The 24,090-nt window shown below is 41.0% G+C and overlaps 1 protein-coding gene across 1 annotated transcript in view; it reads left to right on the top strand.

The window, feature by feature from the left end:
- Positions 1 to 21,426: 21,426 nt before the first annotated feature.
- NXPH2 (neurexophilin 2) overlaps positions 21,427 to 24,090 on the top strand; it is a 108,330-nt gene continuing 105,666 nt past the window's right edge. Inside the window, exon 1 of the mRNA XM_044913271.1 lies at positions 21,427 to 21,524. Within this exon, the coding sequence (XP_044769206.1) occupies positions 21,474 to 21,524 (51 nt within the window). The 5' untranslated portion in view covers positions 21,427 to 21,473. The remainder of the gene's footprint in view (positions 21,525 to 24,090) is intronic.

The following is a 24,090-nucleotide window of genomic DNA, read 5'->3' as shown; positions in this document are numbered from 1 at the left end:
TGACCTCGGGTAAGTATATGACTCACTTGATGGGTGCATAACTTCGGAGCACCTGATTAGCCATGAGATACGTAAGTCTTACACTTACGGGCCTCAGCCAATATAATACGTTTCATAGAAAAAGAGAAACTTGTTAGTTAACAACTTAATTGGTTAAACAAAAGTGAGGTAAGAGAGCATCTACTGTATTAGATATGAGATATCACTATTCTTTTTTTTTTTCTTATACTTTTTTCCCATCATTTTGCTTAATTTTTTTCAAATACTTTCCTCAGGGAGGAAAGTTACATTATTTCTATCCCCCAAAACTTAACTCATGGATTGCTTTTGCACTAAACCCGAAATGATACATATGATATGTTCCATCCTGATCCTCTCTGATGTATTGACACAGTTCACATGCTCTTCTCAATTCATAAAAGTGTTGAGCTAGAAGGACTTAAAGATCATTAAGTTAAACGCCTACATCCTCTAAATGAATGTTGCCCAATGGAAATATAATGCAATTTACAAATGTAAATTTTCTAGTAGTCATATTAAAAAGCTAAGAAGAACATGAAATTAATTTTAATGTATTATTTAATCCAATATATCAAGTATTATAATTTCAATATGTAAGCAATATAAAAACAATTATTGATAAAATATTTTACCTTTTCTTTGTACTAAGCCTTTGAAACCAGGCGTGTATTTCATGTTTATAACACATCTCACTTCAGACTAGCCACGTTTCAAGTGTTCATTGGCTGCATTGTGACTAGTGTCTAGTGTCTTAGACAGTGGAGCTCTAGGTGACTGGGGATGATGAATCTCTCATTTAGGATGTTTAAATGACTTGCCCGAGGTCATCTAACCATGATTAGTCTTAGCCCAGCGAGACTCCTCACTCCAGCCCCCAACATCATGGGTAAGGAATGGTGCTAATGTAGATTGCCAAACCTAACAGAAGTTTTTTTGTTTGTTTGTTTGTTTTGTTTTTTTCTGTTTTTGTTTTTGTTTTTCTATAGAGCGAGAGACAGAGCACAACCAGAGGGAGAGGGAGAAACAGGCTCTCCGCGGAGCAGGGAGCCCGATGCGGGACACGATCCCAGGACACTGGGATCATGACCTGAGCTGAAGGCAGACAGACGCTTAACGACTGAGCCACCCAGGTGACCCCTAACAGAAGTTTTACAGATCTAATGACTTACCTAATATTGCATTTTTCTGATTATAAACTATAATCTCGATCTCAGGGTAATGAGTTTGAGCCCCATGTTGGGTGTAGAGATTATTTAAATAAGTAAAACTTAAAAAAATAATAATAAAATCAAATGTAATTTAATATAATCTTATTTTAGAGAATGTGAAAAAATGTAGAAATATATGTAGGAAAAACTTTAAAATCACTACGGAGAACAACCACAGATATTAAAAAGAAAAAAAAACTACTAACAGTATCATACTCATTTAAAAAATATCATGGAACACTCCATCAAAAACTAATGATGTAATGTATGGTAACTAACATAACATAATAAAATAAAATAAAATAAATACCTAAAAAATAAATAAATAAATAAATAAATAAGTATTCTAAATACTGTTTTGAGGTTTATTCCCTTTCTTTCCTAATCCTGACATGTTTCTATGTTCTCAAAGTTTTCTCTCTTCTTTTATTTTAAATTCTTCTTTGTCTCTTCATTTAAAATGTTGTGTAATTTTTTAATCCTACTATCAAAAGAGCAGCTGTCCAAAATATCCATTTATTAGCATAGGGGCAAAGATGCACAGCCAGGACCGGGCATCACTATTTAAATACTTCTGATGACCCCAGTGCAGGCCTGCCAGAATCTCCCAGCTGTTGAGAACTGTGGACGCTGGGTTCATGAATTCATGTATCCCAAATCAACTTATTCTTAGATTAAAATAATTTTTTTTTCAACAAAATAAAATATCCTTCTTGAGGGCACAGTCTGGAATATGTTACTGGGGCCGAAGTATCCTGTAATTTAAACATAGTATGTTCCTTATATTCTACACAACAACCCAACTGACGGCTAGATAGAATAGAAAGAATGATCTGCGTAAGAATTACATTCTGCCACTCTCATGGAGAGCCACTCTAGGTGCTTAGACACATGAATGAAGTTATGATTTAAAAATAAAAGTGAAAAAGAGATGATACAGAACGAAGAGGTTTTGGAAGCATGTGGTATGTAAGAGAAAACTCCGGACATCAAATCACAGCAGAGAAATACAAAGGCAATTGAAACAGTGAATTAGAGTAGGTAAAGGGATAATTGAGTTATTTCCAGCTAATATCACAGAAATTGGGTTGCACCTAATTGTGACCAATCCAGACAATACCGAATGCTTCTGCTAATCGGCCCCTGTGGCAGCTAGGGAGTAACGCAGCATACAGGGAAGAATTTTGGGCCATATTTGTAGGAGGGGACAGAGTTCTGCTTTTAAAATGCACCCCACAATCAACAAGCAAACCATTCCCTGAGCAATGTGTGTTGAAGCACACAGAGCCAAATTCTCTCACAGCCAGCTACTCACCACAATTCATCATATTTGGCTTCATGTTTCTCAGTCTGTTCTGGAACATTTGACCTGGCTTTGTGCATTTAAAGGCGATCTGTTCTGACTGGGGCTCCCCAGCTGGGCAGGAAGATTTCCTGGCATCAGGCCATGCAAAATAGGCAGCATCTCTACATCTCTGCCTGCAGACTTTGACCAATTGTTTTACAGTGGAAAGGAAGGCCGGGAACCCTTAGGGGAGATTTCTTCTATATCTTTAGTGGTTTCTAGAGTTTGAGGAGGTTGTTGATTAAAACAGTTTCGGGCGCGCCTGGGTGGCTCAGTCGTTAAACGTCTGCCTTCAGCTGGAGTCATGATCCCAGGGTCCTGGGATCGAGGCCCGCATCGGGCTCCCTGTTCGGTGGGAAGCCTGCTTCTCCCTCTCCCCCTCCCCCGCCTGTGTTCCCTCTCTCACTGTCTCTCTCTCTGTCAAATAAATAAAATCTAAAAAAAAAAAACAGTTTCAAAGGGTAATCTGATACCCATTGCACTTGGCCAGGGTAAGGAGCCGGCACTCAAGGCTCTCTGAAATTTACCTGAAATATCCACCATCTTATCTCTTCTTGAATATTTTAACATAACCCCCTTCCAGCCAAATTGGTTTATTTAATATCATCTCCACACACAATGCTTTTAACTTTTGCACCTTCGTTCAAGCATGAAATGCCCTTCCAGGCTCACTCTGCTGCCCAGGGCTTCCCTATCCTAATGGCCCAGCAAAATTACTCACATGTGAAGCTTTTCAGGATATCCAGAGTGGAGCCCAGGCACCTGAAGTTTCCAATCCCACCACGGATGATTCTGAGGCACAACCAGTTACAAATGACTGCTTCAAGCCAAGTTCCCCAAATGTTGTTGTGTGAGAGAAATATAACACTCACACAGTTGTTCAACAGAAAGAAAAAAAAAAATTAGTCAGTCAGCCATTTCTGTGTTACTCCTTTACAAGTAACAGAAGAAAGAGCGTGTTTACCATTGGAGGAACCCCTGTCCTACCATGGCAAAACTAAAAAGGCAACAACACAAACTAAACCTACTTCCTTATGTCCTCAGGCCAAAATTTGCTGAACTCAGAAGTATCTTGTTATTTTAGTTTTTTAGGGGAAGCAGTAATTTAAATATCAAGATGGTGCATAAATTTGAGAATAAAAATAGCTGATTACATTGCAGGTGGTTGCTTTTCTTTGATACCTAATTTTGAATTTTTTTTTAATTGTTCATTGTCCTTTCAACGTATGTCTTTTCCCCTATTACATATCCCTGTGAGTTGTTCATTGATTTTTCACTCGTGACTACAGAGGATGATTTGGAAGAAGTCCTGTTACAGTGGGAATCAGCCAAAAACTTGTTGATTTAAGGTATCTGTTTGATTTCCTAAGCCAGAACTAGCTGGTGATGAAGCCTGCTTGTAGAATGCTTCGCATGAGCTTGCAAGACCGGGGAGACTACAAAACTAATTGTCTCTCAGTGTCATAGCTAAAGGAACTAAAAGACCTTAGCTCTTGGCATTCAAGAATCTCTCTCCTGAGTAGAAAAAGTAAAGATAACCGATGTGCAAAATCCAAAATGAGAAATCAAGAATTTCTCACCCTGAACCAAACAAATAAAATAAGGGGGGGGGGGAAGAAAACTTTCTCATCCTACAATTCTTATTTGCTCACCAATGATTGCCCAACATCGAACACAATCTGGAACACAGTAGGTGCTTATGTAATATCTGTTGAATGGTGAATTAATTCATAAATAAATTAACTACTTCTGAGAAAATGCTGGTTGGTACTATAATAGACTTGGAACTTGAATATCAATAAGACCAAAAGAGAATAATTTAGATGGATTTGTATAACAAGATATGTATAATTAGCATTTACATGGTTTTTTTGTTGCAAAAGATATCTTAGGTTAATAAAATAGTATAGCAGGGGCGCCTGGGTGGCTCAGTCGTTAAGCGTCTGCCTTCGGCTCAGGTCATGATCTCAGGGTCCTAGGATCGAGCCCCGCATCGGACTCCCTGCTTGGTGGGAAGCCTGCTTCTCCCTCTCCCACTCCCCCTGCTTGTGTTCCCTCTCTCACTGTGCCTCTCTCTGTCAAATAAATAAATAAAATCTTTAAAAAAAAAAAATAAATAAAAATAAAATAAAATAAAATAGTATAGCAGACTATATATGTTAAGAAAAAAAAAGAAGAAGATAGCAGGAGGGGAAGAATGAAGGCGGGGTAATTGGAGGGGTACACGAACCATGAGAGACGATGGACTCTGAAAAACAAACTGAGGGTTCTAGAGGGGAGGGGGGTGGGGGGATGGGTTAGCCTGGTGATGGGTATTAAAGAGGGCACGTTCTGCATGGAGCACTGGGTATTATGCACAAACAATGAATCATGGAACACTACATCTAAAACTAATGATGTAATGTATGGGGATTAACATAACAATAAAAAAATTTAAAAAATAGTATAGCAGACTAGTTAATAGCATGGATATAGTAAGCATTTTGGATTCGACACTAGGTAATTGGATGACTGGGCAAATTGCTTAGCCTCACTGAACTTCGTGTTTTACAATGAATATACATCAATTTTATAATTAGGCAATATTAATAAATTTTAAGATTAAACATTGTGCAATATGCACAAAAATTGGTTACCTATCCCTAAAATAGTATATAAATACAGTAAGGTGCTAGAATTGCAAAAGGTATAATTATTTGGAAAATGAGATATTGACCAGAAATGAAAGGGCAGCAGTAGAAAGGGGTTCCCCTCCCCGCCCCCCAAAATAGAAAATAATTTAAAGAAACAAATGTGGCCAAGTGGGAAACACATTTCCAGAACTGAAATGGTAACTCTAGTCATAATGAAGACATCACATGTGAAAATGATTTCCCTAATAGGATTTAGGCTGTGTGGGGATGAGACTGGGGCTGAGCTCAGCAGAGCAAGCAAAAAAAACCACAAAAAACCAAACCAAACAAAACTAAACAACAGCAACAACAAAAAACAACTAAATTTTAAAAGAAGTTAAGGAGGAGGAAAAGGAAGAGGAGAGAGAGAACCACGCCATTAGGAACCCCCACTGCCTTTTCCTGAAAATCTCCAGAGAAAGTTGGTCATAAGAAGGAAAAATTATTTTCCTGCCGGCCGAGAAGGGCCAGATCCTAGAGGCTGATGTTTCAGAGATGGCTGGTAGGTCAGCAGCTGCAAGGGGCTATGGGAAGCGCAGCTGTAATGGTCACCCAAAGGAACAGAGCCCTGAGAAGGTGCAGGCAGTAGCCCTGATTGTGAATACAGGTCCTTTCCTACAACCTCCCAGTCCACCATAACTAGAAGAGAGGTGGACTTCTTGTGAGTCAAGCTGGACCATATTTGAAGTGTCCGTGGAAATAACACCAACAATGGTGTTATTATAAAAGACTGCACAGTGCTTCCTGATTAACTGGCTATAAGGAATCAGGGTAGAGAAAGTTCAGCAGAATGCTGTGACCATATAAATATATCTTGCCCAACTAAAATATACTGTACAAATTATAACCAGATGTTACAGGTAAATGGTCTGAAGGACAGATGAGAAATCGATGCAACTTAAAATATATCTCCCAGAAGCTTGCTTGATGTTGAATGTTCCCCATTCTTGACTCCACATGTGACATTTCTAAAGAGACACAGAGCTTATAACCAGTGAGATGTGGTATAATAACTAAAAGCCCAGGTCTTAGAAGTAATCAGATTCAGGTTCAAATGCCAAGTTGACTACTTCCCTATCTTATGACCTTACAAAATGTTCTTTAAATGAAGTCTTTGCTTGTTCTTATGAAAAATGGTATAGTAATACCAGAAAGTTAGATTGTTTTAAGGATTATGTGAAAATGTGCATAAATCACTTAGCACTGTTTCTGGCATACAGGAAATGTTAAATAAATAATAGCCATTACCGTATTCTCAGGAAAGGATTATAGAAAAACAGGGACAAGGAAACTAATGTGGAGTGTGCTTCTCAGGTTTTAGAAATACTATACATGTTTTTAGTTAAACTTCACAATTCACCCAAGGTCACAAAGATGTAACTAGTAGTTTGGATTTGAATATAGAACTATCTGACTTCAAAAACCATGCCCTTCTCACTAAAATTCCTAACCCGAATTCTGTTAGTATATCATCAGATCAAAATCCCTTTTCTCTTTCTGATCTACACACATCACTTAGAAAAGAAGATACCTTTGGGGACATGGTAAAGTTGAGAAGAAATGTTTGATCAGAAGAATGAAATAAGTAGTCTCAGAAATTTGGGGGACCCGCCCCCAGTACCATGTGAATTCACCCAGATGCCAAGGGAGTGAAGGAGATGAAGAGGAATGAGGAGAAAATGAAAGAGACAATTTAGAACTAGGGAGATGCATAAATTGCATAAACAGCCCTATCCAAATCTTAATACTTCCCAGGCCAAATACTTAAATTTGGAGTCATATTTGGAGTCTTAATATTTTATTGTAGTGTATCAAACACTGAAAGTTAGTTAGTTCTAATTAGTTAATACTTAGAGGTATCAGTCATGTACACTGCATACTCTCACATTCTGTAGAGATAGAAAAGAATATAAATACAGTCTCTCCCTTCAGGGAGTTTGCCAGGTGGTGCTTCTGATAAGGTATTCTCAGATAAAAACGACACTAGCAGACACTAGAACATTTGAGAAACATCTAATGAGTGGTGCTCACAAATATCTATGGAAGGAACTCAGACACCAAGATATGACTACCAGTTGCATAAACCAAAGAAAGTTTCACTTAAGTTGAAAACTTAACCTTGAAAATGGATTTGAAATAAAGGGGGAGGTAGAATTTTGGAAGAGGCAAGGGAATAAATTAATGGGCATGAGGGCAGCACTGCACATCAGAGCACTAGAACCTAGGTTGAAAAGTTATAAAATAAAGGCTGAGAAAAATAAGTTGTTGCTGAAGGATAGACGACTTTCAGTCTCAGGCTATGGTGTTTGAGTTTCACCTTCTAATAGGAAGGAGCCTTTAAAGTTTGGGTTTTGTTTGTTTATTGTCTTAGTCAAGAAATGATGATCAATAGGCTTAAAGATACTCTCTACTGGGGCGCCTGGGTGGCTCAGTTGTTAAGCGTCTGCCTTTGGCACAGGTCGTGATCCCAGAGTCCTGGGATCGAGCCCCGCCATCGGGCTCCCTGCTCGGCGGGAAGCCTGCTTCTCCCTCTCCTGCTCCCCCTGCTTGTGTTCCCTCTCTCGCTGTGTCTCTCTCTGTCAAATAAATAAATAAAATCTTAAAAAAAAAAAAAAAAGATACTCTCTACTGACAAAAATGTTCCTTATCTTTTACCAAGGTTTCCTCTGGGTGCCTAACAGCGGTTTAAGGACATTCATGATTTTTATCTCCCCTCAAAGGGAGAAGCTATAGCCATTCAGTAGGTAAACACAAAGAAAGGATTGTCCAGCTCACAAGACAACCAAAAAGAGACATCAGATTGCTAACAGCCAGTCTCCAATCTCCAGGTTTGGAAAAAATCTTGTTCTTTAAGATTTAGGAAAATTACTTGATATGTGAGCCTTGTTTCTTTCCTGCCCAGACTACCTCATGGGGTTTATAGAGATCTAAGAGGTAATTAATAAGAAAATTTAAAGAAAGACACGCTTTGTTGACAGCTAAGCAGTAAACAAATGCAAAACACTGTAAAGATTATGTTAGGCCACTGAATATCAGAACAGGGAGAATTTGCTGACAATGTAGCCCACACTTCCCTTGAGTCATCATCTTCCCTATCCTGCCACTTTATAGACAAGCAAACTCAGAGATGGGGGAACTTGTTCAATAGTCATAAAGAAAATACCAAATATACAGCCACTGTGGAAAGCAATAAGTAGGTTTCTCAAAAAATTACAAATAGAACCACCATAAGATCCAGCGATTTCACTTCTGGGAATATATCTGATGGAAATGAAAACACTATGTTGAAGAGATAGCTGCATCCCCCTGTTCGTAGCAGCATTATTTACAACAGCCGAGACATGGAAACAGCCCAGGTGTCCATGGATGGATAAATGGATAAAGAAGCTGTGGTAAATGTATATATGTGTACACACACACACACACAGAGGATCATTATTCAGCCATAAAGAAGGTGGAAATACTGCCATTTGTAACAACATGGATGGGTTTTGAAGACACTATGCTATGAGAAATAAGTCAGAGAAAGACATATTCTGTGATCTCACTTATATGTGGACTCTGAACAACAACAACAAAGCCAAACGCATAGAAGAAGAGATCAGATTTGTGATTACCAGAGGTGGGGTGAGGGAGAATTGGATGAAGATGGTCAAAAGTTACAAAGTTCCAGTTATAAGATAAATCAGGACTAGAGATATAATGTACAGCATGATAAGTATAACACTGCTGTATGATAATAAGAAAATTGTTAGGAGAGTAAATCCTAAGAGTTCCCATTACAAAGACATTTTTTTTTCTTTTTCTTTTCTTTGTTATCTATAGGAGATGATGGATGTTAACTGAACGTATTGTGGTGATCATTTCATGACATATGTAAGTCAAATCATTATGCTGTACACCTTAAACTTATACAGTGCTCTATATCAATTATACCTCAAAACCAAAACAAAAAATGATTATCAAAACTATATTCCTCATTTCTTCTCCCCAATTTGATCTTTAGATTCAAATTTCAGTCCTAAAATAAATCTCAGAAAGCTTTTTTTGCAGATATTGACATGCTGGTTCTAAAAGTTACGTGGAAAGGCAAAGGATCTAGAATAGTCAATTCTGAAATTCTGAAAAAGAAAAGAACAAAGTCAGAGGCTTCACATTACTGGATTACAAGATTTACTCTAAAGCTATAGTAATCAAGGCAATGTATTGTCAAAAGGATAGACACCTAGATCAAACAGAATGGAGAGCTAGAAATAGATGGCACAAATATAGTTAAACTGATTCTTTTTTTTAAAGATTTTATTTATTTATTTGAGATAGAGAGAGAATGAGAGAGAGAGCACAAGCTGGGGTACGGAGGGAGAGGGAGAAGCAGGCTCCCCGCTGAGCAGGGAGCCAGATGCGGGACTCGATCCCAGGAGCCTGGGATCATGACCCGAGCCGAAGGCAGCCGTTTAACCGACTGAGCCACCCAGGCATCCCAGCTAAGCTGATTCTTAGCAAATGTTCAAAAACAAGTCAATGGAGAAAGGTTTTCAACAAATGGTGGTAGAATAATTGGACATCCATGCAAAAAACAAACTAACAAACCAACAACTTTGACTCATATCCCCTGCTATATTTAAAACAAACAAACAAAAACCTTAAAATGATCATAGACCTAAAGGTAACATGTAAAATTATAAAAATTCTTCTAGGAGAAATCTGTATTATATTGGGTATGTCAAAGAGTTTTTAGATTCCACTCCAAAAGCACAACACATAAAAGAAAACATTGATTACTTGGACTCTCAAAATTTTAAACTTCTGCTCTGTGAAAGACACTGTTAACAAGATGAAAAGACAACCCACAGAATAGGAAAAGTATTTGTAAATAATATATCTGGTAAAAGTTTTGTATTGAGAATAGACAAAACATTTGAACAGACACTTTACTGAAGAAAATATATGGATGCAAATGAACATACGAAAGCATCCTCATCATCATTAGTTTTTAGGGAAATGTAAATTAAGAACACAATGAGAATCCACTACAAAGCTATTAAAATTGTTTAAAATTTTAAAATCTGACAATGTCAAATGTGGATGAGGATGTCGAGCAAATGTAACTGTCATGCACTACAGACACTGGAAAACAGTTTATTGGTGCCTTTTTAAACTTAATTATACACTTAACATATGACCCAGTAATCCCATTACTAGGTATTTATACCGAGCTAAATTGAAAAGCAAATGTTCACACAGCTTTATTCATAATTGCCAAAAACAAGAAAGAACCTAGATATCCTTCCACAGGAGAAACACAGAAACACAGAAATTATCTATTTATTCTCGCAACAACATGAATGAACCATGTGGGCATTTTGCTAAGTGAAAGAAGCCAGACCCCAAAAGCTACATATTTTTTGATTTCCAGAAAAAAGGAAAGCCACTGGGATGGAAAATAAATCAGTGGCTGCCAGGGTTTGCAAGTGTGGGTTAAGTACAAAGGGATAGCTAGGAAACTTGTGAGAAAACGGAAACTATGCATTTGCCAAACAAAGTCCATGAAACCATACACAACAAAGGAAGTTTTACTGTATGCAAAATAAAAACAAAAACATCCACATCTATTCCACACTGATTTTAATTTTCTTAGGGCAGAAATATGCTAACTGTCATTAAGAGATAAAACTGGATACTACAAAAGCTGGGCTCTTACCAGGTCAAATAAATAAGTCTAACTGAGAACCTTTGCTCTCACTTTTTCCTTCTCCATGATCAATGCAGAGACAAAAATCCAGACACATTTGACTTTGCACATGACCCACTAAATCTCTCTTGTGTGCAGGTAGACATGGCTATTATGTGGTTCTCTTTGGGTCTCTCAAAATATGTTTTGGATTACTGTAGTCACAAAAGAGGCACTCAAAAACTTTCAAGAAAAAAAAATTAAGGGCTTTAAATAGTCCCTGAATAAACCTATTTAACTTTATTTCATCAGATCTTCCCTAAATTTGGTTGAACTCAGAATTTTTTCTTCATATCTATTAACTTTCCTTGGAGGTGGTTTAGTGAAATATACTTTGAGAAATACCATAGGTGTTGAAATACATTTTTGCACTTTGGATAATACTTAAAAGATTAATTTTGGATTCAGAAACAGTATTGTGTCTCGAGAAATTTGAAATTTGAATTGTTTTGACTGCTGATTTAGAGACCATGTGGTATTTATGAAGCCTATTTATATACATATAAGCCTTACAAAGCCACAGCCCCATGGCCCAGTCCTACAGAGGGGTCATAGTTTAAAGAACCCAATCCATGGGATTGAAACTAATTTCAAAATAAGTCAAGTTATTTACTTAATAACTTATTTATTTTACTTAATAACCTATTACTTAATATTAACTTAAAATTTTGAATACCATGAAAAGGCTATCTAGTCCATGTGATATTCTTTAGAATCCCCCTTTTTCCCTTTCCACTGCATTTATATACTAAAACTACTTCCAGCTCTCTCTTCTTAACCACTCCTGGAAAACCCCTCAACCTCACTACCTCATGTCTCCTTCGGTTCTGCTTCTCTCACCATTTACTCTTGAATTGCCACTGAGGTCCAAGGAGTCTGGCAAGGTAGGACTTTCTTCAAGGGAGGAGAGAGAGGCAAACAATCAGCAGGGCCAAGCAGAACCCTCTTTAGCAGGCAGAGGAAGGAAAAGCCAGGAAACACTCAGTAGTAATATTTATTCCATTAAATACTAAAAGAGGAGCATAGTACACCCCGAGAAAGACTTTTTTGCAATAAATAATCAGGCAATCAACATTAGGGGAACTGAGGGCCTCGGTGCTTATTGACCAATTGTGACCATTGCGGCCAATTTTCAGCTAGCTAAATTTAAAAAGGAGGATAAAACTGAGAGACGATGTCAGTCAAGTTTCAATCAGGATGAGCTGCCTGGCTTTCTCAGTCGGTAGAGCACGTGACTCTTAGCTCAGGGTTGTAAATTCGAGCCCCACATTGGGTGTAGAGATTACTTAAAAACAAAATCTTAAAAAAAAAAAAGTTTCGGTCAGGATATCAGGCTATTCTGAGAAGCCAAGTAGGGTCATGAAGGGGAAGCCATAAGGTGATCTAGGGAAGATGTCCGTATGACCATCACTCTGTGGATCCACACCAAGCATCTAGAGAGGGACCTGGGGCAGTGACTGGCCAGAGGGCAGAGCCCTTGGGAAGAGCTGGATACGATGGAGGAGAGAGAGCACAGGCTAGAACCCTTGCATCCAATCTGTGTCCCTCTGTTAAAAACCAAAGACCTTGAGAGAGGAACGGCTGTGGGCTTCCAGATCTCATGCAGACACAGATCTCTTTGGCCAGCTCTAACACACAACTATACAGGGGAAAAGACACTGGGAAATGTGGTTCTTAGCTTGATGGAAACACATAGAGCAACCTATCACAGGGGTTATTAGTGAAATGAAAAAAGTAAAACATCTCCTTTTTGATTGAAAACAGCATTTACTTCATCCAGATTTAACAAGTTTTGGGGAGGATTCCCACTCAGTGTCAGACATTGTGGTGGATATTGACACACACACACACACACGCATACACGTACACATAACTTCTTCAGTGGTATCACACTATATGCTCCCCCATTTCTGTTGGTTAAAATTAGAAAAATGAAGAGTTTGGGCAGATCTGGAACTTTACCGACAAGATATAAACAACAGTAGGAGATAATGTTGTGTGATGGTTAGGAAAGAAAGTTCCAGAGCATCTGGGTCTAAATCCTGGGTCCTGTCATATAAGAGTTAAATGATCTTGGGCAAAATACTTAATTCCTCTCTCTATTCCTCAGCTTTGTCATTGCAAATTTCAGATAATACCCTCCTTACAGGGTTGTTGTAATAATTACACGTGATAATACATGTACAGCACCTGGGGTTAAAAAAATAGAAAGTCCAATTTAGGAATGATTAAAAATAAGTATTAGTGAGATTCATGCTTGTGCCTACAAATATAATTTTTAAATATTCAATTGCTGAAGCAGAATGGTTTTAAATTATAGTTATGTATTTTTAACATATGTTCTTTTTTGCTACCAATCAAAATGCTGATATGTATTATTTAATAACATACAGATAACTGAATATGTTACATATATCATACAGTCCCAGAATCCAGAATATTCAATTTCTAACTTATAATTTGAAGCAGAATACATAGGTATCAACTGACATGAATAGCTCCAAATTACTGAATAAACAATTGAAAATAATTGAGTTAGAGGCAGCACAAGTTGTATCTTAATAACTTAAAAATTCAGGTAGGACATTCTATTGCCCTCTATTCTGTTAATATACATGGACTTCCTGTTAACTACAGCTTCATAATCTGGATCTTTGCCTAAGTTGATGTCAACCCATTAGGGCTTTCTCTTTATCATTATTTGATAATCAATAGCGATCTCCTGTCCTTGGTTCTTCCTTTATAGCTATTTGTCCTAAATGGGACAATCATTCATTTTGCTACAATAAGTAAGATCCCCTGGCTCTTTGGCTGTGTCTCCCAAATCACTTGGCATTGACTCTCACTTGTTCACTGTTTTTCACTCCCTCGTGATATGCTCTTTTCTGCAATCCCGATTAAAGCATAATGTACTTCTCCAGATAATTTATAAGATTCTTAAAAAGGAAAGACCCTGGACAGAAAATATGGTCTGGTTAGCATAAATCAGATGAATTTTAACTCAGACAAAATATTGGCTATCTCTTAGCTTTCAAATGTTCTGATCAATACTATTAGTATGGGCATGTGCTTTTTGCCTAGTAATAGTACAAATTAACTGGAAAGGATTTTTTATTAACTTCTCTGTTCTTCCTTTATATACACATGAAGACATGGGAATATTGATTGATTCCGTATACCTGATTTTAAATTAATGGCTTATTTTTATCCATTCACATTACTCAGCAAAGTGAGAATCAGATTTAAGCTATCGATAGTCAGCCATTTAAAGGAGGGACAAGCAAGCCGGTGCCCTCCTGTTACATTTCACTTATGTTACAACTGTATGACTCCTAATTGAGGGATCCCCTGATCTAGAAGACAATGAGTGATCCCTAGCAGTGATATCACTCAGGAATGCAGGTCCTCAGTATGTGTCGGTATGTGCTAAAGCATATGGGATGTATTCAGTCCCTAAACAAAGTTATACTTCTTTGAGTCATGACAGTTTGCCAGCAGCTTATGCTTTATGAGGCAATGCCACATTTGGCCAGTAGATAGCACTCAAGATATTTCAGTAAATGAAGAGAAGGGCTCTTGGTGCCATTGTTAACACTGCCTGGGAAACATTAGACAAGTTCATTTTAGATCAGCGGAGGGGCTGAATAGATGGCTCCAAATGCTTAGAAATTGGGATTTTTGTACCAAATTCCAGTAGCCTTTTAATATAAATCTGTACTTTATTAGGGTAGGAAATTTAGCCCACTTGTTCCCTAAGACAATTGCTGTTTGAAGGCAAGGAGACTACCATTCATTTGACACAGCTTGAAATAAAACAGGAAAGCAGGACTTGAATAGTAATGCTGAGGTCCAGAGGGACCACAAAGAATATGGCAGTTGCATTTCACAGAAAGACTCAAAATATAGTTAGTAGGCATCCATCCCACTAAAGAGCACAGTTCAAAAGCTACGTGTATTTCCAAATGCAATGTTTGAATAAGTAAGAACCTGGCTGTAAACAAAAAACTCAGTCATGATTGCTGGAAGCCGGTGGGCAGTGCCTTGGCGTGGTTAAACCTACCCATAAGTGTGGCTGATGCTATGTCTTGGTAAGTGACGTCTTCCATGGTGCGTAAGGAGGAACTCTTGTTCTTCAGAGGTGGGCGGTGGTAAAGCTAGCCGTTCCTGTAATTTTGCACCATCTTCCACATGTTGCATCCCTGGTTCATCAACCCAAGCGTGGGTCTGTGCCCATAAACAAGGTGATGGGTACTGAGGTGCTGTCCAGGCAGATACAGAAAACCCGGAGTGTGAACAGTTAGGAGATGAGAGTCATTCAAATATCTATCAAAGAAAACTGGAGGCACTTTTGCGCAAGAAAAGGCCGTGTTAAGAAAAAAAGACATCTGAAAAAGAATCCGTGAGAAAACGAAAGAAACAACTTCAGCTTCCTTCTGCAGAAAATTGGAGGTGGTTGGAGGTGTCAGGCTATTATAAAAGTCAGCTCCTGGGAGGACCGGTTTTATTCCCTGCTCTCCGGGCGTCCAATTTCAAGCTTTCTGCAACTGCTACCCCCAGCCCACTTTAATGCACGTACACACTCAAGATGGCCAACCCAATACTCTGCTCAAAAGTTTCTAAATCTAGCCTCAAATTGCCTGAAACTACCTTCAGTCTTTGAACTTCCTATTCATGGGAGCCATTACGTGCTTCCATTGTCATTGTTTCAGAGTCCATGTTTGGGCACTAGCAACCAAGGGTGCCCTGTTAATATGTGGGGGGGAAAGGGAGTCCTCTACAAACTTTCTGCATCCCAGATTTCTGAACCCTAAGCATTCAATTCAAATTGGAAAATTTCCATTTGATTACCTAAGATAGTGTTGTGTAAGTGTGTTTTTCCTTTGCTGTCGCTTTCTTAATCATTCTGGATCTGCAGGAGGCACCCCATCCCACCCTAGAATAAGCCTAGCACAGTTGAAGTCAAAAGAGCAACTGATCTGGAGTCTAGTGTTCTCTGGCCATGGCCTGGCTGTGTGACCTTAGGAATATCACTTTCCCTCTCTGAGCCTTAGTTTCCTTATCTATAAACTGAGGGGTTAAGCAAGATATTATAATTATAACCTTCTATGCTCTGTTCTTCTGCCTTCACACCATCTAGTAAGCAACATCCAAAGCAGGTTAAATGATTTCCTAGTTGTGATAGCCACCATATTTGAAGTATAAGTAGAAAAGGTGATTATTCAGTCCAATAAAACACATATATGGACAATGCATGGAAATATACATGGAAAAATAATGAAAGGTTTATTTAAAACGTCAGTCTGATTTATAGATATGTAGTATTAGAACTCAGGGAGAAGCTCTCTCCTGCCTTGTCAGTCTTGAGTGATGTTCTCTTTACCCTCTCATCATAGGACCCACTGGGAACCCCAGGCCCCCTCTCTCCCCCTCTACCTCTCCCCTTGGCTGCTGATAGTGGCATCAACCAGCAGCTCACTCTGGGTAGCACCTTCTAACATCCAAGGACAAGATGGTGAAGGCATACAGTTGTGGCCACCAACTGTGGAGAGAAAAATATTTCACTACAGAGGAATCCTTTGATTTATGTCTGAACCAGGAGCCACTCGTACATGTGATAAAACTTTTATAAATTCCCCAGTCATGGCCCAAATATCTACAAAGAAAATGTCTAGCTCTCTCCTGACAAGTCCTATATAACTAAGAATGTAAATAGGTTCAAATGATATTCCATTAAAACCTAAGTACATTCCAAATGGGGGTTGGCTACAATTCTGTAGGAGAAGGAAGGAAGGAGGGAGGGAGGGAGGGAGGGAGGAAGGAGGAAGGGGAGAAGGAAGGAAGAAAAAAAATAAGTTTCTGATAGAGCAGTAGTTCTCAACCTTGACTATATAATAAAAACTCCTGGGTGAAAAATACCAGTGCTCAAGCCTACTTTTAGAGATGTTAAATTCCCCAGTGATGCCATGTGCAGTCAGGGTTTAAAGACAATGTAATATGGCATCATATTTTATTAAATAGTGACTCAGTAATATTCAATTACTCAACAAGAGTGGCAACTAAAAAGAATTTTAAGTTGTTAAGAATTGCTACTAAAAGCTCACCAGCTTATTACAGAGGTCTAAGAGTTCCCAAGACTCCCTGAGAATTCCCTCTTTCCTTGGGTTAAGTACTGCCATATTCTTGAGTCCTGAATCCCACTTCCCTGAGGGCTGCAGAGTAGCCCCATGCCATGTAATTCTCCTCATGTCTCACTCTTCTAGAATCGTTACTAGATCAATGCTTCAGGCTCAGTCAGTCCAACATCTTTTCCTAATAATAAGATAGACTCTGGGGCTTTTAGCATCCATAGATCATTCCCACAACTCTTATTAGCTAAAGGTTCATTCATTCACTACATCAAAACTTTTATAACTCCCGGCCAGTTGAAAACTACCTGAGGCAGAGTGATGAATTGGAAAGAGCACCACATAGGAAGCTGAAGGCCTTGAATCTAGTTTCAGATTTGCCTACACGTCTCCAGATGACCTGCAGCAAGTCATATAACACTGAGTTTCTGTTTCCTTAAACATAAGGGAGAAAGTTGGTTAATGTCTACTATCTACCAAGACTCTGAAATGCTACACTGCGTAGAATGTTCTTATCCACATGCTGGTGATGATGCTAATGAACAGTAGAGTGAGAAAGTAAGTACAGAGAAGCATAAGAAGAAAGCTAATGGTCCAGTTGAGCAAAAGTTGACAAATTTGCTTTCAAAGTGTTGGCATCCCTGTAGGCTGCCTGTTTGAAAGACTACAATGGAGTCATATGGCAGTAAAATTTGTTAGGTTCTACTTTCTGCCACTTGTCTATATGAAAAGACTATTTTCACTCCCCTCACACTGTGAAAACCACCCTTGCAAAATGAAAAGGCAATGATCTGATTCTCTAGCTGTTAAATTGCCTATACGAGGGAAAGTGGTGATGTTTAAAGTGAAGAAAAAAAATTCCTCCAATATGCCAGGAAAGTTTAAAAATATTCCAACCCCAAGTTCAGTTCGCTGTTCCTTTACAACAGCTCATGCACCCACGTCTCTCCATTCTTGTCTTTCCAATGACCATGACCATCTCATCATGTGACCTCCTCCTCAAGACCACCCCGTGTGTACATCTATGTCACTTGATGTGTAACTTTCCTCCTCCCAAAAGTTGTAAGACTCCTTATTTTCTGCAGATCAAGCTAAACTGTTCAGCTTGGCATTCTCAGATCTCTACTGCCTAGCCCATAACCTAACTTTCCTCTCATTTTTCCTCAACACATTTCCTCTAGCCAGTCTGATCCACTTCTTGTCCATCTTCTAATGATGTCATATGAAGTCCCTCCACTTTGCCCTTGCTCCTGCTCTTCCTCCCACATGGAACAGCTCTTCCCATATTCTCCCACATAGACTCATCTTGGCCATTCTTGGAAACTGAGCCAGCTCCCATTTCATCTCTGTCACGAAGCCTTTGTATTGGTTTAGAATGATCTTTCTTCCCTCGAATTGTACTAGGCAGCCCTTAAGCTTATACTTTCTTGTAATGTCTATTATGTTTTGTTTATTGCATGTTTCCTGATTAGACTGTATATTCTGAAGGACAAAGCAACATATTAAATGCTACTTTCTGCCTGTCTCTCCTTCTTTCTTCTTTCCTTTCTATCTTCTTTTCCTTCCTTCCTTTCTCCTACTTTCCCATTGTATGTACAGCAAAATTTGGGGAATACAGTAAATTACCAGTAGTCACCTTATAAAAAACACAGTAATACCAGACCTTAGTCAGTGAGGCCCTTGGTGCTTCTCTCTTACACAGCCTTATCAATGGAACACAAAAGTTCACTCATGTTCCTTAGCTTTTAGCTTGGAATTTGACACCTTTCAGCATGTTCCTTTGTGAGAATACTTTGTACTAATCGGACACATGTCCAAGTTTAGGTCCCTTTAAAATTTTATGTCTGTGTCCCAAAAGTACAGAAATGGTCTAAGAAATATGAACCACTTCAAAGAGTTAAGAATTCCAGTAATTAAATCACTTAATTATTTATTTCAATCATGTGTTAAGTCAACCACTCATCATTTAGAGAGTTAGGGATAAAAGAATTAGAAACTACTAAGTCAGGAAGGGAGCCCACCTTCTGGTTTTATAGATGAGTCAGCTGAAGCTCAGACACCAAATCTAAATGAATCTAAATCTTGCAAAGTCCTTTGCCCTCCCCTTCCTCTTCTAGCAGCACCTCTCTAAAAGGGGGTGCCTCTATGTCTGTCAAACCCTTCCCCATTTAGTCCTTCTTGTTTCCCAGAGACTGTCTGTAAATAACATGCAGCCTTATCCAGGGACCTAAAGTTGGACAAGGAGACCAACCCATAGAGATCTCTTCCAATTTTTGAAATGATCTTATTTATGCTTCTAAGATAAAATCACTTTCTAGAAGTGGCCTCTAAGCCTTGGTAAAGAGGTAATTTTTATGGACCTCAGGGGTAGCTATAGGAGGTGAATTATAGATTTAAATATGCAAATAGTGATTGTGTCTAAGAGTTTGTTGCAAGGAATAGTAAGAGTCTGAGGACAAGCAGAAGTGGGACAGAGCTGGTGCATCCTTTGCTATAGAGTTCTGGAACTCCCAGTCAGGCTTGGCAAGGGGTTAAGAACACATGGCCCTCACTTATCTTCCTCCCTTCCTTCCATACACAGAATGGAATTGTACTAGAGAGATACCCCACTTGCAGCCTCAGAGACAACATGCTTTTTAAGTCACACTGGGATCCCAGAATACTTTGGAATAAACTCTCTCCCCATCTGTAGAATCTTGGCATACCCAGTGAAAAGGTGGGACCTTGCCATACCCAAGTCAATCCTACTATCCTTGGGACCTACCTCGGAGGCTGCTCTGCTTCAAACGTAGTCCTGAACCATTCAAAGGCTTACAGACTTCCCCTTCATTTCTATTTTAGGGTGGAAGGTGGGTTGTAAGAGGAGAAAGATTTTCCCAAATTTCCCCTAGGAATTTCCCCTAAAATTTCAGCCCAAACTTCACTTTTTGTTGTTTTATTTTATGAAGACTGGAAATCAATTGCAATTCTTCTCCCTTGCCTCAACATGTTTTTCTTCCATAAGTAAGTGCTTTGTGTTTCTGGAAGTAGGAAATAAGCTTGTTTTGCTCATTCTTCTTGAAGCAGCTGCCTAGAGACTCATCCCTGGAAAAGGGGCTTTACCTCTCTGGACCTTGAATTTCCCACCTGCTCAATAAATGGGTTGATGAGCGATGGTTAAATTCTCCTGCACCATAAACAGTGGAAGAGTCTGAGGCCCACTGCCCTTTGACTTTACTCCTCGAATGTCCGGCACAGAGGTAGTTGAAGGTTAAAGATCTCTCCAATGGCGAGTTGTTAACAAGGGGGTGAGGCTCACTGGCTGCAGGTTTACAGCCTCGCCTGGGCTCAGATACCCCTCTCCAAGATATCCCGCGTCCTGGCAGAAGGTTTGTGTGGCGCAGCTCTGTCGGTCTCCGGGCCACCCAGTTGTCTATACCATCTTTAAACCCGATCAAGTCCGGACCGCACACTTAGCTCGGTTTCTCATGGCTCTGCCGCCACCCCTCCTCCGGGTGCCTCTCGGTTCCCACTATTTCCCACTTCCAGAAATCCTTCCAGCCGAGCCAGCCACACTTTGCACACCTCGCTTGGGGCTCTGGAGCTGGGCGCTGACGTGGAGTGGGGCGCCCTCCCGGGGTGTCCCGGGCTCCAGCCCCACCTCCCCGCATCAGCCTTTCTTGTTCGCTGCCCCCCACGCCCCGCCCAGACCCCTGCTGTCGCCTTCCCTCCAAACTCCTTGAGTGTTCTCCCGGAGCCCTCTTTCTTGCGTCCGTGTAAGGAGACCCCCCCCACCCCGCCCTTACCTCCCCAGTAAAAAGGGAGCGGGTCAGTGGGTAGGGCGGCTGGCCCAGCCGAGCCACAGGACCGGCTCTCTGCTGGGCGGGGGCGGGGGCAGAGAAGGCTCCGGGCCTCCCCGAGCTCCGGGGGCTCTCCGCTCTGCCCGGCAGCCGCACGGCGGGGCCGAATCCCTAGAGCAGCCTCGCGCGGGAACCCGGCACCGAAGCGCCGGAGCCGCCGCCTCCAGCCCGCGGGCGCCCCCCGCGCTCACCCCGGCCCCGGAACGCCGGAGCCCCGGGCGCCCCTGGAGCCCCGCGAGCCCCGCGAGCCCCGCGAGGCGTGCGGGTCTCGAGCGGCCCCGCACGCTCTTTTCCAGGCCCCCTCTAAGGAGGGGCGCGCGGGGGGGCCCAGAAGCACCTCCCGCCACCCCGCCCTCCCCCTTCCCCTTCCCCTCCCGCCCACCAGCCCCGCACGGCGCTGCGCTGCGCTCGGATTCCGGGAGGGAAGCGCCGCGCGGTGTCCCTGGCGTCCTCAGTCCTGCCCCTCGAAGTGGAGATGCGCGAGAGGCAGGCGAGGGCGCGCAGCTCGTGAGACGCCGCGCCAGCCGGCACCATGCGCTTGCGGCCGCTGCCCCTCGTCGTGGTCCCCGGCTTGCTGCAGCTGGTGAGTGTCCGGCCCGCCGCGCGCCTCGCGCGCTGGGGACGCGTTTCGGCGGGAAAACCGCGTCCGTGGCCGACTCGGAAGGAGAGAATGGGGTTGCATGGGACCTCGGGGCTGGAAGCGCGCGGATTGCAGGGAGTTTGGAGTTGCTTTAGGGGTTGGAGGGGAAGAATCGCGGAATTTAATAGAGGGGACCTTGAGGCGGATGAAGGGCTTAGCAAGGATTGGGACTTGAGGGCTGGGGTAATGTAGGCAGAAAGTGACCAGGAAGAAGGTGCGAGAGGGGATGAGGGTAGAGGGATAGGATGAGGATGGTCTGAAAGATTTGCCTCCAGCCCAGAGTTTGAGGGGTTTGGTGGTTTTTATGTTTCACATGGTATTTTGCCCGGATGCCTGCAATCCTTTCAAACCCTGGCATCGTGCTTCCTTGTTCTCAGGGTCAGTTAGTAGCTCCTTGCTAGGAGAAAACTTTGGCAAAAGACCGATGGGTTGGGGGGGGCATATTGGATTTCTCTTCGTTTTGCGTCTGGCGCTGGGGACTGGGATGGGGTTTTGTGCCGGTGGGGATGCAGGATGTAACTTTCACGCCCAACTCCACGCTGGAGCCCCCTCTCGGGAATCTCTTAAGCAGTATGCTACCAAAGAGCTCTCCTGCCTCATCTGGCCGAGGGGGCTCTGAGGAATATGAAGGGTATTAGAAGGTGGTTCCGGGTTCGCCAGCGAGGCTGTGGGCGACTGTTCGCACTGTAACTATCTTCTCTCCCCGCTTTTCCCGCGTGGCGCCGCACTCTCCTCCTTCCGAAATATACCTCCATACTGTATGTATTGTTAGTTAATTATACTTAAGGGCGATCCCAAGTAAAATCTTGCAGAAGACAACTTTTAAAGTAAAATTAGAGAAAGGGACTGCTTTCGCCTGGTTCATGGATTTCTCCTGCTCTCCAGGCACTTACCTTGATACAGTGCTGTTAAGAGGGTTTACTCCAGATTCCACGGTTTCTTTGGTACTTATACTTAAGATTTTGCTCACTTAGCTCTGGGCTGTTAAAACAAGGTTAGGGAAACCAAGCACTTAGAGAACGATGATCTCTCCCTTTCCTTTTTCTTTTCTTTCCTCCTCTCCTCTCCTTGTCTCTATCTCTGTTATTTCCTTTAAGAGAGTGAGATTCAGGGCGCCTGGGTGGCTCAGTTGGTTAAGCGACTGCCTTCGGCTCAGGTCATGATCCTGGAGTCCCGGGATCGAGTCCCGCATCGGGCTCCCTGCTCGGCAGGGAGTCTGCTTCTCCCTCTCCCACTCCCCGTTTGTGTTCCCTCTCTCGCTGTGTCTTTCTCTGTCAAATAAATAAATAAAATCTTTAAAAAAAATAAAAAAAAAAAAAAAAAAAAGAGTGAGATTCAGTAACTTACGAAAGTTTCTCTGTGAGATGTATGATACTGTAGATGCAGAGGTACTTGCAAATTTTGAGGATGGAAGGGAATTCTAAAAGGTCTTAGTGAAGGGGAGAGGATAAGGAAAGACCTGTCCATTCTGGTTACAACAGAGATTAGCTTCACTTGCACAGCATTAGGTCAGAAATTCTTCAGTGGCGTCAAGAGGAAAAATGCAGTGATGTTCCCAGATGTCCTTTGCTGAGCCATCACATCCTGCCTATATACAATATTGCATGTTAAAATAAATTTTACATCTAAGGCATTGTGCATGCAACATATATGCCACCTTAGACCTTAGTATCACTTGCTTTTTAAAATGTTTAAGCTGGATTCCAATAAAAGATGGTCTAACCAGCAGCATTTGTATGGTGTGTGTAAGTGAAACTCCATAAGCCTGGAGAAATCAGGTACTTAGGTAAGATCTTCCGGTTATCTTCATGAATCTCTTAGTTAATTTAATTTTGCATTCAGTGATCATGAACTGTGTATCTGTTCCACTGTGTTAGACTCTTAAAGATGAGGAAATATATTTGGGCATATGATGGGAAAAGTTCTCCTATCAGGCACCGTATTGGAAATGTTACATTTTTTTTTCACACCACCATAGTCAACAGGAAATAGGAAATACATATTGAAGGGATTATATACCCTCCTTAAGAGCTAGATTCTAATATTACAGCATGGATTGATTGATGCATTTTTAAGGAAGCTTATGTCAAATTCTAATCCGTTTTTGGATTGTAATGTTTTTTTCCTGGAGCACTTTATCATGGCAAGTGAGGTCAGAGCTGCAGCTGTGTGATAAGCACACATTCCTTACACCGCCATCATTTTGGACAATAAAAGGCTGTTTACATTCTCCACATTCTTAGAGCTGTTCCCAGCCATATAACACAAGGGGGTTAGAATGTGAAAGGAAAACAGAGTGGCTGAGGAGGGTAGACCTCAATGAAAACATTCCCCAATCCCACCATGTACCCCACCCTGGCAGGTATCAAGGAGGGCAGGTCATCATTTGGCCCTTTAGATGGCTCCCAGTTTTATTCTACCTTTTTCAGGCTGATATTGAACTTATTTGCTAAGTCCCAATAGCAAGTGGATAAAACGTTTTCTTGATTTAGAAACTAGTCTTTTAATT

This window comes from Neomonachus schauinslandi, chromosome 3 (assembly GCF_002201575.2).
Source record: "Neomonachus schauinslandi chromosome 3, ASM220157v2, whole genome shotgun sequence".
Lineage (NCBI taxonomy): Eukaryota > Metazoa > Chordata > Mammalia > Carnivora > Phocidae > Neomonachus > Neomonachus schauinslandi.
This window is presented reverse-complemented; position numbering and strand designations above follow the sequence as displayed.